General features: G+C 38.7%; 1 protein-coding gene across 4 annotated transcripts in view; it reads right to left on the reverse strand.

Annotated features, from left to right (window-relative positions):
• prkcaa (protein kinase C, alpha, a) overlaps positions 1-16,133 on the reverse strand; it is a 148,921-nt gene that overhangs the window by 55,049 nt on the left and 77,739 nt on the right. For all 4 annotated transcript variants that reach the window (XM_022205429.2, XM_022205431.2, XM_022205430.2 and 1 more), the window contains exons 4-5: positions 12,335-12,446; positions 9,820-9,948 (exon numbers count right to left, since the gene is read on the reverse strand). In XM_022205429.2, coding sequence (XP_022061121.1) covers positions 9,820-9,948; positions 12,335-12,446 — 241 coding nt within the window. The remainder of the gene's footprint in view (positions 1-9,819; positions 9,949-12,334; positions 12,447-16,133) is intronic.

Below are 16,133 nucleotides of genomic sequence, written 5' to 3' on the forward strand. Positions count from 1 at the left end.
TTAAGTTTGCTCTGAGCATAACATTATGGGTTTATAAGCTACAGACAAAAAAGACCATTAACTGAAGCAGGCATTGCAAACAGAACTTCCAGTCATGACCAACAGGGGGTTCTCTAGACTGTGAAATTTAACTTGTCTGGCACAGAGCTTTCCCTTCCATATAACTTTATGACTTCAACCAAACAAGATGTGTGCGTGTGTGCAAATTGCCAGAATTTGTTTGTGCAGTTTTGCAAAAGTCTGCTCTTCAGTATCTTAAAACGTTTCTTTATTGTGATCATATATGAGTTTGCCTTTCGACACACGTTTGGATTTCATTGTTGGTTTTTCTGTTGCATTTAGAAGCCTCATTATGTTGCTGACTAAACCTACTTGGGCCAAGGAGCTGTGCCGGCCAAATTTTGTATCAGCACAATAAGCTGCACTGGGCTGCAAATCAAGTCTGTGTCTTCTACCAGATCAGTTTGAATGTTCCGTTGTAGCCAAATACATAACATAAAACATACAACAGAAATGGACAAGAAAAAAGAAAGACCAATTAAGAAGGCAAGAATGAAATCAGAAAAAACGGAGGGCCATGTTAAAACGGTGTGAAGGCAGAGTGCACATGCTGAGAAGGAGGAGCTGAAGCAGGACAGTGACAACACACTGGGAATAACAATGACATGGCTTCTGGGAGTCTGGCAGCAGAAAGCTCACAGCAACAAAGTTCAGCTGTTCTGCGGGCTCCATAGAGACACTGAAAGGAGGGAGTCGGTGTGTGCATTTATATGTTCATATGACAGAAACAAGCTACAGAAACAGGTTAGAAGTGGCACTGCTTTCTGTGAAATATTCTTTTTAGAAACGGTGGATATTTTCAAAGCTTTTCTGTCGTCATATGGTGTCATTTTTCAACTTAAATCGGATTTGTTCACTACTATTTGCTTAAAATAATGCCTAACAGAAAAATGAATCTCTAAGAGCAAATAGTATAAATATGTAGTAGAATGCAAACAGTGGTAATCAGAATCAGGATCCATTTTCAATTATTCACTTTCATCTAAACCAAGATGTTACAGGTGAGGCTGTGTGTGAACAGGACTACTTCTCAATATTGTGCAGCTGGATGCTACATTCTTTGAAGACATTATTGATTCTGTGGAAACACGTACACAGACACACTAGGTCCTGCCTTCAGCTGAAATCACATGACCCTTGTCCAAATGTGACGCCAGTCCTGTTTGTTTTCACCTCCCTGTGCAAACACAGCCTACAAACCTGAAACCTCAAGTTTTACTCTCCACCCTCTCTGTGTAACTCTGTGCTCCTTTGAAATCCCAGTCTTTACAATGTGGCTGGAAAAATGTTTATTGACTTGCCACACTGTTGCTTTTTGTCATCATGTAATATTGCATTGTATCAACAAAAAGGAACTGGATTGAGCAGACTGCAGTATATTGAGTATGTCACACGAAGGCCCCACAAGTTTGGATGTCTATATGCTACTTACGAGTTAGCTGAGGGCTGCACCATAGCTGGCCATCTTTCTGATAGAGTTTGCATGTTCTCCATGTGCATGCGTGGGTTTTCACCAGGTTCTCCGGCTTCCTCCCACAGTCCAAAAACATGCTGAGGTTAATTGTTGATTCTAAATTGTAAGTAGATGTGAATGTAAGTGTGATTGTTTGTCTCTATATGTAGTCCTGTGATAGACTGGTGACATGTCCAGGGTGTCCCCTGCCTTCACCCTAAGCCAGCTGGGATAGACTCCAGCCCACCGTGACCCTCATGAGGACTTAGTGGTGTATAGATAATGGATGGATGGATAGTTAGCTGAGCAAGGAATTGCTCATCCATCATCCATCTATTAGCTATACCCACTTCATCCTGTAGAGGGTCTTAAAGCAGGATACACTGGGCCGGGTCACCACTTCATCACAGGGCCAACACAAAGAGACATATAACCAAGCAAGTTTACATTCACATCTACAGGCAATTTAGAACCACCAGTTAACTTGACATGCATGTCTTAGGACTGTGGGACGTAGCACACGGAGATAAACCCACACAAGCACATTGAAAACATGCAAATTCCATACACAGAAATGCCTTATCGAACCAGTAATTTCAAACTAGAATTTTTTTGCTGTGAGTGCTAACCACACTGTGTGAACCACTGATGATCGAATGTCAGCAAATTGGCTGCATTTCCTTAAAAACAGGAGGCATACTGAGTTTTGACAGACCTCAAAGGCCGTTAACATCAAATGTATCCTATAGTTCTACAAACATGTTTAGCATACTGTTCTTCAAGGCTTACACTTGTATAGTCAATGAGTTCACTGCAGAACCTTCAGACAGGAGACACCGCTGTCCCAGCGACCAACTCCCTGCAGTGGAAAAAAAAAAAAAAAAAACGCTGGCAGCAGTACCACCACCAAGTGCTGTCAGCTGCTCCAACTTAACTCTGATTCATCAGGAAAATGTAATGGCAGGATTTTTAAGTAAATTTTCTCTTGGCAAGAACCTGTTGGCTTTGCTGCAAAATGACTCAGGCACTACAAAGGAATGGAAATTACTGTAAGAAAAGACTGCAGAGCGGATACAGCAGCTCAAATCATTGGGCAGTGATTATCGTTTGGCAACCCACAGGCTTCATCCAAACCTCAGACAGAGCTTTAATCCAACCCCATCTCTGCCTTCCAGCATGTCTTCCATGGATTGAGAGTGTAACAGTGAAAGGCAGGATATCATTTTTGCTTATTCATTTTTAATGACTGGCTCTCTGAATGTGAAACTTACTGCTAACATGGAGTGACAAAGTGAAGACAAACTGGACACAGAAAACAGTGCTTATCAATATTTCTTTTTTTTAAATCATAGAATGAAATAAATGAAATATATAAAAACTCAAAAATGTTATGTTTTTGAACAAAATTAACTCAATAGGAAGATCTGGTAGCAAGGGCATATTCAGTAAAAAAGAAAAGGATAGAGAAGAATGGAACACGAAAATGGAAAAACTCCAATCTTTTGGAAAAAAATTATACCTGATGTGACAGGAAAACTGAACTGGGATAATCTAGAGGTTCTGCTGCACACTAAAGCAATTTGTGTGCATGTAGCTGCAAAATGACAATGACTCAGAACTTTGAGACATGAATATTTATTGTCTCACACGCTCCTTGGCTACTTAACTTATGTAGCAACTTCATTGGTCAACCACATACACAATGTTCCTGCCTACTGAGTGCACCCATAATAGCCTTAAAAGCAATGAAGCTGAGAGGATAAAGAACGATAAAAACAAAAATAAGAGTTGAGGATAAGGAGAAATTACAGCTATAGTATTGCTGCACAGGATATTATACACAGGGCTTGCTGGAATACCATAATCAAACTTGACCAAAATGACTTGAATAACAGAATTACTTGTGGATTTATTTAAATTATTTAGAGATTTGCTACATTTCCAGCATTCAGAAATCAGTGGTTTTCTGAATTCAGGTATAGCACAGCTAGTCTATCCAGATATGAAAATAAAAAAATGATACCGTGCACCACTGAAGATATTTTTTGCATGCAACCTACGACCTATTCACGAAGATGAAAGATGCGGCTGCAGCACATTCTGATATCTTCGCTTTCACAGGCACAAACATTTTTACCATGAATGTTTCAGTTTGCTTCCAGCAGCAATGTGAATGTCTCTTCCTGACCTCACACTGTGTACATTTGGCCAGGAACTGCAGCAACAGGAAAACCACAAAGGCAGCAGCAACACAGAGGAAACAGAATTCGAGGTAGATTGTTGCGACTGCTGCTCTATCAGTGAGAAGATGTTGAAAGAGTTTAGGGAGAATTTTTGTCTTTAAACTGTAAAGTCACTACTCCTCCATAAGGTTCAACAGTAAAATCTGGCTTCCCTGATCCACCCACGTCTATATCCACTCTGAGCGCCGATCTGACCTACACACACCTACGTTGCACCTACATATAACACGCACTGACTCCTACAGCAGCGTTAGTAGAACAACTAGCAGAACTGAGCATTGAGGCAAAAGGAAAAATGTAATGAAAAGGTTAATGCAGAGATAAAGGGGAAGTGAGGCGGCTCGGACTGTAAATGATGCTTTTCTGCAGAAGTGGAAGAATCAGCGAGGGAACAAAATGTAATTATTACAACTGTCTCTCACTCAATCCCAAAGGAACTGCAGGCTGCAAAGGGTTCAAGCACGCGTCCTCATACATTCACAGTGTCTGAAACAAGCAGAGATAAGAAACTATGGGAAAATGCACTCACTTATTCCTACTCTGGATATTTGCACAGAATCAATGAACAATAGGGTGGCTGCAACAAACAGGAGGGTGGCTTCCTCAGCACCAACAGACAGAGGAGAGCTGTGTGCAGGAATAACAGGCAGAAAACAAGGTTAGTGGGCTATGCCTGTCCTGTACCAGGAAAAGAGAACTTGTTTTGTCTTCCTCCGCACCTCCCTTTCTCCATTTCACTCCAACTGACAACACACACTTTCTCACAACTCGTGTTTCTGGAAACTGTCCAAATATCTGTCACTGTATCTATGTGACTCATTATTGAATTTCAGAGTCTGCTGCCAAAAAGTCTGTTTGTCTGTCTCTGCTGGTCTGGTAGCAGTTCACGTACGGGTTTAAGGTACGGCTGCTTCATGTGACATCCAAGTCACATCCAGCTGAACATGTCTATACCCTGTCACCGACAGTCGGTGAACTGCAAAAAAAAAAAAAAAAAGGAGTCACTCAGATTCGAGTGTTTGACCAATGGAGGGTTCAGCTGAGTGATTCTCACACTCATCATTTTGCACTCACTTAGGGAATCAAGCTTCTCCCCTCCAGTCAAAGGTACCATCATGTAACATTACTTATTCCATACATTCAAAGTCCACTTGTGACACGTGACCGAATTTTTACCTGAGCTACTGATTTGGATGGAAAATGTTTCTGAAAATATGAAACTGGTGGTTGAACTGAAGATAAATGAAAAAAAAGCACATCAGATTACCAACAGAGGAGTCGGGGCTGTTTTGGAAGATGATTCTTACCGAATGTGCTTCAGTAAAATTAATTTAAGTTTGAGGAGAGATGACATTAACATCAAAGCACATCAGCCAATAACCAATCAGCTGACACCTTTCCAGACCATGTTTTTCCCTTTATTAAACTTCATTTGAACCCTCTTCATCTGAACCAAATAAAAAAAATCTTCAGTGGTAGCCAGATAAAATAGGTATTGATAATTCAAGCAGCTGTTGACTCAGATGCTTTATATTAAATCTGAATACATTTTTCTGGCAGGGACCAGGAATTTGTTCACGGCAGCCAATTCCTGATGTGGACTTAACATGGCTGCTATCATTTGCATGAGTTCTCTGGCTTGTGTATGTGTGTAGGTGTGTGTGTGTCGAACTGCTGTACCAGCCTGCAGCCCACTCAAGCCAGATTGCATGGCAGATTACATTAGCTGCTTGCTGTAGATGCCTTCAAGACAGCCTGCCAAACAGAATTGTGTTACATGGAGAGAGAGAAGAGTTTATCGAGAAGGTGTCGAAGATGGCTGGAAGAAGCAAACTTCATAAAATTTTTTAGAACTTTCCTGGGGCTAAGGTAGCTGCTGGTGGTAAATAAGTGGCTCTAAACTGTAGGCTGGCTGCTATAATGACTTGTTTCTTGTGTTAAATACAGAAGAAGCTTTGGATTTGTTCGAAGGCACCTTATAGAGTCTACCTGAGTAAGTATGTGATTTAATTATGCTAAATTGGACACAATCAGGGACTAAATCAAGGTATAATATCACTTGCTTCTGTGAAGGAAAAGTGAAGCTGCTGACACACTTTACACACATACACAAACACATGCATGTGCAAACATAAAATATGCATGCATTTTCACACAGTCTGCACACACTATGTGTGGAAATGTGTGTAACAGTAAACCTTTGATTATCATGAGCTGACAGTAGTGTTAATATTTTTCTCTGGCAGTGCATGTTTCAGCAAAAATAACAGAAATACTGGACTCTTTCTGTGGGAGACTCAGCCAAAAACCCCAGCAGGATATTGTTTGTTGTTGAGCGACCAGATGAGACTGAATGTTGAAAGAGAGGAGGCACAAAAAGTAATTTTCACAGGAGTCTATCATTCTCTAGTAAATATGTACACTGCACTTAAATTAACAATATAAACCTAATCTAATATAAACCTCCACTTGGATTTAGATCTATAACTGCGAGCTTTCTAAATGAAAAATATTCCTCCTGCAATTCCAGCTTCTTAACCCCAAAGAAAGAATGTATTAACAGTATAAACTGCATTAATTACACTAATAGGACATGTTCAGGCAGATGACTCTCCCATATGACAAGAATACATAAACAAGGAGCGTGTATTCTGCTGTGACTGTTCAGGCATTTAAACCAAAATATAATATTTTAGATGTTGCACGTTTATGTCTTGCTTTTATTCTGTTCTTCTTATATATAAAGTACAATAACTAAAACTTGCCATTCACTGTAAAGTAAAGCCAGCTTATATGAATGTGATTGTGTGATACAGGCAGCTAATGTGCCGCCTATTTAAAGCAAACTTTCAAGAGGTGAGAGTCAGACATTTGCATTATCTTCCATTATATAAGTCATCATCCGCTGCAATCAGTGATTTATCGCTGGCCATCTTTTCCTCATCCTTTTTTATATTTTTAGCTGAGGCGGTTGGCAGGTGTGATGACAATGAATGCAGCATTAGAATGACTCAACCGCGTGCAATAAAAAACTAATCCACAACTTTGGAGAGCAAATTCTACAGCTCAGATAATCCGTACAGACATGCCATGAATGAAACAACCGTGCAGGTTATTTTGTTCATCAACCCAATAAATATTTGTGGTGTGTTCGCTATAACACTGCACCGTTTCCCTGCCCACATTCACCTGTTCTCTGTAGCGATAACTCGATAAATGCGTAAGTCAGAAAAGTTCAGTGCCACGGTCTTGTGAGGCACTGACCCCTGGTAGTCTGTTAATTGAATGATTATGTGTGCCTGCTGTCAGCACCCTGCCATCACTATTGTTCTAGCAGATGTGCTAATGCACTGTCATTAGAGCCGGGGGATTTACAGCATGCCTCAAAACACAAACCAAAACAGGCTCCTACACTAAAACATGCTGCTGTATTGCATTGTTTTTCATACTGAGCAAAGCAAGTACATTTAGTTTAGCCATGTAGTGTGCACATTCAACTATTTTTAAGTCCTTTTATATAAAGCTTCACAAATCAGTATTAATCATTACGATGCATCTTCATTTAGCTTCAATCTATTTTTGCTGCAGGTGTTCAAGCCATATTGGTAAACTTCTGCATTATCATTGGTTCTTTACAGTTTAATTCTAACAGAGTTTTATCCAGTAATGCAGCATCTGCCCTGCTGGAGGGCCGCAGCTCTCAAAACCCCTCACAAACACTGTTCATTTTGGTTTCACTTTTAGCTGGGAACCCAGAATGTCACAACAAATACATTTGACAGGTTACACATGAAATTATCTCAGCTTAGACGCAGCAGCTGGTCAGCCATTACTTGGCCTGAAGGGATTATTTAACGCTGTCTGCACAGTCAACAGGCACGAACTGAAATAATTTGTGAATTACAAACTAAGACACTTAGGCTATCATTTGGTTGTATACAGTGTTTACATCTGGAAATCAGCCAAGACACGCAAATGATGAACAAATAGAGAATAATAAATAAATACAAAACACTAATGAACAGCAAAGGCTCAGGGAATAATTTAATGGATATCTCAGTAGGCTAAAAATAACCATCTTCATTATCAGCTTGTGTGTGTGTACATGTGTGTCATCAATGCATAAAGTTGTGCTGGAGACACCGACTGCAGGTTACTTTGGCAGGTGTTCATACTGTACGGCTGTAGACAGATATTGGCAACAGAATAGCATCGCCACCACAAGAAGAACTTGAAATTTTACAGCTGTGAAATCAAAACTAGGGCCACATTCAAAGATGTAATCATGACCAATGAGTACTAACGGGGTCGAAACATCAACATGTTGAGCACTGTGACTGGTGTGATCCTAGAGAAGGATGGTCTCTAATCAAATGTAGCAAAACTTAATTAAGATTAGACATCATAATGTTACTTAGCTACAATAGCGGCAATAATATTCCCAGAGACTTTCTTTGGAAAGTTTATGGAATATTACATCACCATTCATTATGTTAGAAAAAAGTGGGAACAGACAACTTTTTAATTCCCACTCTACCACCCCCGACATTTCCAAAGGTTGTCACCACTGTCACAAAGACTTTCTGTTTTCCTCAGAGCCTCACAAATATCAGTAACAAGAAAGAAGACAGAGGCATGTTCACTGAAAGGGGAAAGTCAAACAGGGCTGGTTTTATGGAGTATTAACATAGTTTGAGCTTGGCTACATGTGAAGGTGTTACAAGCAGATACAACACAGATTGGTGTCTTGGAGTGGGTCCCCTTAAAAATATATTATTTAAAGTGTGAGACAGAACTGTAAGAATACCAGTTTGAAAATAGAATTCCTAATTTCAGATGCATAAGAGCAAAGCAAAGCACCCATTTGAATTAATAATCAGGTTGGTTTTGTTATTTTCTGATCGAGTAAAAAAACATTTGCCAACTAAGTGTTGCTTTTGAAATGTCTCATGTCGCAGAACTCTCTGAAATTGAATGGTTCACCCATGTTTTCCCTGTTTGTATTACTGTCCCTCCACCACAGAGATCCTTTTATTTTGTCAGTTACAGTTTCCACAATGAATCCATTTGTTCCATCATTTCAGCCACTTGGGGGAAAAAAAGTAGAGACGGCTCCTGAGGAAAACAAAAGCACAACCTGTTTTGGTGGCACAGTTGCAGATGCACTTCCTTAGTACCATAAACAGAGCTTTACATTTGAGAACAGAATTACACAGTGAAAGTAAGGCTCAATCAAACCGTCATTATTCAATAGTCACAAAACGGTGCAATCAAAATTTGCATTACAATGACAATGTTAAAGCAAAGAACTCATCTATTGCCGTTTTGTTAAATCATTACATTCTTTTATTGTAATAGTCAGTGATCATGCAGAATAGCCTTCTAATGAAAAATAGTGAGAAGAATGATTGTAAAGCCTTGACCCCGCAGAGTGCTTGGATCCCATCTCTGTATAATTGTGAGAAGTCATAAATTAACAAATCAGGCCTTCAATTTGCTTCGTGGAGACAATTCAGTTACATCAGAGACTCCAGCCAACACTGAGGAAGTCGTGACTGTTTAAAAGGAGTAACAGCACAGGGCCCACGCAGCAGACCACACGCCACTGCAGGACTACAGATTTGGTTCGGGATTGCCTTCCAATTGTGTCTTAACTGTGAACCGTTTCTTAGAGCAGAACGTTTAACAGGAGAAGCTCTATCGATCTGCGTACCAAAAGGGAACAGCCTCTGCAGCGTGCTGACAGCCGACAGCCAGCCTTGCAGTTCCGAGCTACACTCGCTGCCTCACAAGCAAGCAGAGGTAATGATGAGGAGGGTTCAGTGCAGGTTAATAGCAGCAGGGGAGAGACGGTGGATGCCCAAGCAAAATTAGACAATCAGGGAATATCGACAACAAGGGTGAAGTGTTGACACACAAGACAACAGTGTCTGCAACCTTTGACACCCTCATCCCAGTCTAACATGAGTGAAGCATCTGACTTATAAACCTACATCACATTTACATTTAAAGCCCATCCAGTTCAACGTGTGATGAAAGAAAAACAAGGCCTCTGAGACTTACCCGTGACCTGCAGCTTCTCAGCGCTGACCTCACACTTCAGGTAGACACGCCCCCTCCTCTCAGTGTGATCAGTTCCACACAGGCTGGGAACGTTCATGACACACTGCTTATGAACATTCATATCGCAGGCTGGTGGGACAGAAAGAGGAGACGAAAGACGTCAGGGAAGAGGACTCTACAAGTCATGCATCTGATCAAAATTCCAGAAATCCAAATGAGGGCATTTCTGTAAATTTCCTGATTTAAATGCAAACACTGCATTGATTTATTTGCAAAACATAGCAGGTTTGCAATAGTTTCGGAATACATTTCAACATATTTTTTTAAACAAGCAATGAAACACCATCTTTTTAAAGCAATGCATACGTGCACGTAGCCTCTCCTGGCTTAATTCCCCCCATGCAATAAGCTGCTTTAAAATTCACCATACCTATTACTGCACCTACCTCCACTGACATATTTCAATCTCATTTCATGTATCAGACATGTTTGGCACAATATTAAAGGATTGTTGTATTTTTTCTAAGAGCTGTGTGAGATAACAAGGTTGCGACCCAGATTCCTCTCAGTGATGTCATGCATACATGGCGCGTGTCAGCCAGTCGAGCCGTCATGGATTGGGAACAGTTACATCATCACGTCACCCGGTCAGTAGGTGAAAAACAATGAAAAATGGCTCCACTGCCGGCACACTGTCCATGAGAACGAATTGTGGTTTTTTTTTCTGCACCTCATTGGAACAGTCCGCTGGCTCACCAGTGCTTAAAAATACTACAGTGCAATCTCATTATGGCGTGATTAGAGGCGCAATTGATCTGCCAAAATAATTTGTCGCTGCACATCTCTATTTCTGTACACCCTGGAGCAAATCATTAGGGATAACTGGTGGTCTGTAGTAGGTAGCAGATAATGTATTTAGCAGCTCATTAAGGCATTCAGGCTTTAATCCACTATGATTAAACAGCAGAGGAGTAAGGGAGGGATATTAAAGAAAATAAAGTTTTAACTCTGTTAACATGTCCATGATGGGGTTTTTTATATGCGAGAATAGATAGCATGAATGAAAAAAAGCAGCCAAACCCACAACTGAGCATTTTTATCTTGAAAACCAGTCAAAAAAAACATGGATTTTGACTTTCAGGGTTTCATACAAAACAAACCCAAGGAGCCAATCTGCTTAACTTGCACGGTTATTCTTCTTTAGAATAGGTTTCTAGTTTGAAACATGCATGGCTAAATTAATACTACAACTTGTCAATGTGTAGTGTAGAGCAGTTTAACAGTGCTTGAGCAGTTGGTGAGAAGGTTTGCTCAAGCTGTAGAGGTGGGGACACATTTTCAGATTCATAATAAACAGCAGAGGTGTACAGTTACAGTACATGTAGGCCATTTCAAGAAGAGAAGGGATTTTTAAAATAGAAAGACAATAACAATAATGATAATAATGCAGACAATTAACAAACACCGGGAACAATTCAGCCTTTAAATACAAATGGGAAATTTTAAAAAAGAAGAAGAAGATGATTGTAACAACACAAAAGTAAGTTTGTGCAAAAACCAATAGGAAAATGCATCCTAAATGAACATTTCCTATTTCAATGGGTGTTTAAACTACAGCTACTCTATTCAGATGGGACACAGAAATACTGCAAAAATATTGACCAAACTGTCAGAAAGTAACATCAGAAGTAATAATAATAATTAAAATGTAATTTTGATGATCAGAGATAAATTTTAAAGGATTTACTCTATGCCATTGAAGGAACTTTAATAAATATTTTTAAAAAGTTTGATACAAGGAGGTGAGTGACATAAATATGGGTCAGACTCCTGACAAAAAAAAATCATGTAAAAATACACTACTCTGAATCTAATCCAGTGACTTCTCTCTGCCTTTAGCATGTTAAGAAATATCCCGCCCACTACATTATATGACAGCGTTGAGGATATGATGTTGAAATTAAAATAAACAAGTTTTATGTGTTTGTGTTATTCTAAATTGTAGCACCAACATTTTCATTTTAAGCGCAAATATATATCAGTTGCAAATACTGGCTATCGATCTCCTTGATTAACAATAATCACTGTCAACTCTGAAACCATATCGGTTGACGCCTACATTTTAATGAGTAAACATGACGAAGAATGGCAGCACTTTAGCTTATGAAATTCAGTAAAGAGGAACAACAGCATTTTTTTTTTCCAGGGGACTGATGCTGATAAAGCGGTTGCAAAACACAACACAATCAGTGTAGAGCCACTTCCACCGTGATTTTTACAACGCCTGCCATACTGAGGCATCAATAAACCTGCCTGACAACTTTAACCTTGAATGACTTGCAATGTGAACATCGACTTACATCTACAACAGCTTATTCTGTAAAATATTTGAAAAGAATTCAAAACCAACAGTCAAAATGTAATTACAAATTGCAGCATTTATGAAAGCCATGCCCATTTTAAAGTTCCTTCCCTACTGAGGGAGAAGTTTTACACACTAAATTGAAATACTCACAGTCACACTTCATGCCCTGGTGGATGAGGCCGTAGAGCAGAGAGCCACAGTGATCACAGAAGGTGGGGCTCCCATAGGTGTGGATCTTAAACTTATGCTTCGTTCTCGGATCCTGAAAAGCAGAAGAGGGGGAAAAAAGAATGAAGACATAAAATTTCAAACAAGGGCAAAATTTTCCAACTTTTAGCGAAAAGATCACATGCACTTTGTGTCACTTGAACAAATACAAAAACTTTCTGATTCATTACAATGGACTGATTCAAACCTATAAAAACCAACAGCAATTGCAGAGTATATGATTTAATACTGAACCATTTTCAAATGACTACTGATGGCAGATATATATGGCCTCTTCATTTTTGCTTTTTTGAGAGTCACAATGCATGTAAGGTCAGTTGAAGGTATTGAAGTATTTTTACTGCAAAAATAACTGAAGTTAATTGCAGCAGCATCCTTTAACCTCTGACACTCCACACATAAAGGATAGATGGAGGTTAAAATCCACTGACTCCATCACCTAGGAGACAATTCATGACTGATTGCCAACTGGCAGCAATCACAAGTTATTTTCTGGTACTATTTCAAGTGACAGCCAATCAGTCCCTAATAACCTACAGTGTTTTTGGATCGTCTTTAAGCCTTGCTTGACCATATCAGTGAGTGAGAACTGAGTCTCTCACCATAGATGGGCTCCTATTATAACTAATTTCTACTAAACTATATACATTTAAGTGAAGCCCATACATCTAGCAGTCACTGCACACCCACATGAAGGGAGTCATGCGGGAAAAACGCACCAGAGTCATTCCATGTCAATTCAACAAATGCTTGTTGCACCACTTTCTCAGATCCTCCCAAAAAAATTTTTGGGCTTTATTTGGGTAATTTTATGAACAAATGCAAAGTATTATGGTTATAAACATACAGTATAAGCAGTAATGATCTAATCTAATACCCATAGTCAGTCCAAACTTAATCCTCGCCTATGATTTTAGGGTTTTAAACTACTAAAAAAAGCAATTTATACTCCTTTTACATGGTCAGAATTTTTTCCCCTTCCAAAACTTTTACCCTTCTGGTGAGAAAAGTATAGAAATGAATGAAAATAAAAAAATACTGGACTGTGGAATTTCCCAAAATATCCTTATTATTTCATGGGCGACTTTATTTTGGGTTTTTCATGCCTCTATTTTAGGACTTATTCTTGTGAAAAGACATTGAAAGAATGAATTTTCTTCTTTACTAATGAAAGTTGCATAAGGTAAAAGTTTTAAAACATTAAAATAAAGCTTATTTATTGTTTTATAGGCTGTTGAACTCAGGTGTAGACCCAAAATAGCCTAACTTTAGGCATTAAAAAGTGCATGTGGGATACATGGTACGCGGTTCAAATTTTTTTTGGAGGAACTAGTATGTGTGAAGTATGTGTGAACTTACTTTCATATTTGTTTCTTGTGCCAAAGATGAGCAACTGCTGAATCAATTTACTATACATTTTGATCCTCGTTTTTGTTTTTAGGAACCATTTACATGACCAACTAAAGATGAAAAATGAATCTGAAGCATCAGCATCGTAGTATAAGTTACAAAGGGCATATCTGAAGTTAATTATTATATAGACATTGTTTTTTCTTTCATACAGTAACTGAATAAGAAGAAATGGCATCACTCCCAGACTGCATTCTCAGGACAGCCTCGGTATCGTATTTGACTTATCAGCTGAATTTGAAGATTTGCAAGTGAAATTCATGCACCCAAAAGGTCCCAGCAAGAAGTTCACATGGCCTAGAAAGGATGACGTAGTGTGGGTGCCTACAGCCCACATCCTCTGTCCAATCACTGCTCCTTCAACACGCCGTGGTGGACAGTACCACATATCTGGTGCAGATGATGGCCTGATTTCAGAGAAATTCAAGCAGTTCAAAGGACAGAAATAGTGGTGTGATAAGTTGGGGACAAATTACATGTTTTACATGGGACCTAAGGCAATATAACTCATTTTAACTGCAATATATTAGTTAGAATTCCTAAAAAAACGCCTATAAAACATAGTGCATTTCTTGGTTAAATTGGCCATGAAGGATTCAAGAAACAATGTTGATACTTCAGATATCAATTATTCGGATGTTTATTGTTATACAGACAAAGTTTCATGTTTCTACTCCATGTCCCACATTGGTTTCTGTGCCAATATATGTATGGTGTTTTTCAGTCTGTTTCATAAATAGGCATCGTTTTGAGGTCTAAGGAGACTAGCTAGCTCTTGGATATTTTTAGGTTAGAGAGAACTTTTAAGGTACTTTGAGATTTTTATAACATATGAACCTTGTTACTTATTAAAATTTGTGAAAAAAATGCCTAAATTCTTGAAAAATGCCATTTTCGCCAAATTTTTAAATTGCCCTGTACCACAGAGAAATGGGTATATTCATTCCAAATTTTTTTTTCCTGCTCTATTGTTAAGGTGTTTGAACCCTTCAGATCACTTGTAAGTCTATATCATCAGTCAGTTCCCAGTATTATCTTCCTAAATCAAGCCTTTCTACCTAACATATCAATTTCCGAGTGGAAAAATAGGGATTTAAATATTTTATAACTTAGCAAATAGCAATCATATGATGTTAAAACTTTGCAAGTAATCTATTCTTATGTTGGGATAGTTAAAAAAAAGTTTGGAGATGATCAGAGGAGGTCATGCAACAAAATTTCCTCAGATTTGTTGAAATGAGATGGAATGACTCACCATTATTATTCTCCATTATTACCATCAGCAACGAAACACACCGTTTCTTTAATGCCACTACATTACATCAAATGTCAGAAACTGCACTGCATAAGAACGTCTCATGAGTTGAGTCCTTTTTGCAGCTCAGTAAAAAGCTCATGTGCACATGTGTAAATAGTCACTGCAGCCATCAAAGCTTTTCATTCATCATCTGCCTTCTATTAACACTGTTCATGGCTCCCAGCTCTCTACATAAATATTATATTAGCCACAGTGTGAAAGATGTTTGGGTATAATGTAGAGTGTAAGTCTGCATGAGTGTGTGTAAGACTGTACAGAGTGAAGATTACTGGTTTACAAGAGGCTGTATCATACCGTTGGAAAGACAATACGCTCTTTGTTGGCTACTGCCGTATTTGACTACTTGGACAAAGTTCTGTTCTCCCTTTTTATTTTTATTTTAGAATTGCATGCAGTTGTATAATCTTAAAGTAACTGGAAAAATTAATTCAACAGTTGATTGTTGCAAATGCTAGTGCAATGCGTGACTACTCTTGAAATAATCTTATAGTCACTGCAATCGCATCAAGGCTGGAGATTCCTTCAGGGGAAGAGATGGCATTAAGAAATTATCTGCTAGACTGGCTTATCAATAAAACTTGTGTTTTTAAGTATGTCTCTAAATATTTAGGAGCACAAATTCACTTAATTGCCCTCTGTGTCAATTAAGTGTCTGTGTGTCTAATCTATATAATGTGCCTCTGTGTCAAACTATATGCTGTATCTAAACTATATACTGTGTCATGTTACAAAAAAAAAACCCTGAAAAGACTGGTACAGCTGCACAGTGCACATCATTATTAATTACATTCACTGTTAACCATGTAAAATCATTCCCATCTACTAAATGTGGAAAAGAAAAACACAGAATCCACAAGTATAAGTAAATGATGACAGTGAATGAATGACTATATGTACAGTAGTCAATCATGAATACTGCATGGAGTATTCCTGATTATTGCAAAATAATACCGATGGAGTAAATCTTGTGTGTCACATGTGTATTATGTATTA

Source organism: Acanthochromis polyacanthus, chromosome 3, assembly GCF_021347895.1.
Source record: "Acanthochromis polyacanthus isolate Apoly-LR-REF ecotype Palm Island chromosome 3, KAUST_Apoly_ChrSc, whole genome shotgun sequence".
In the NCBI taxonomy this organism is placed as follows: Eukaryota; Metazoa; Chordata; class Actinopteri; family Pomacentridae; genus Acanthochromis; species Acanthochromis polyacanthus.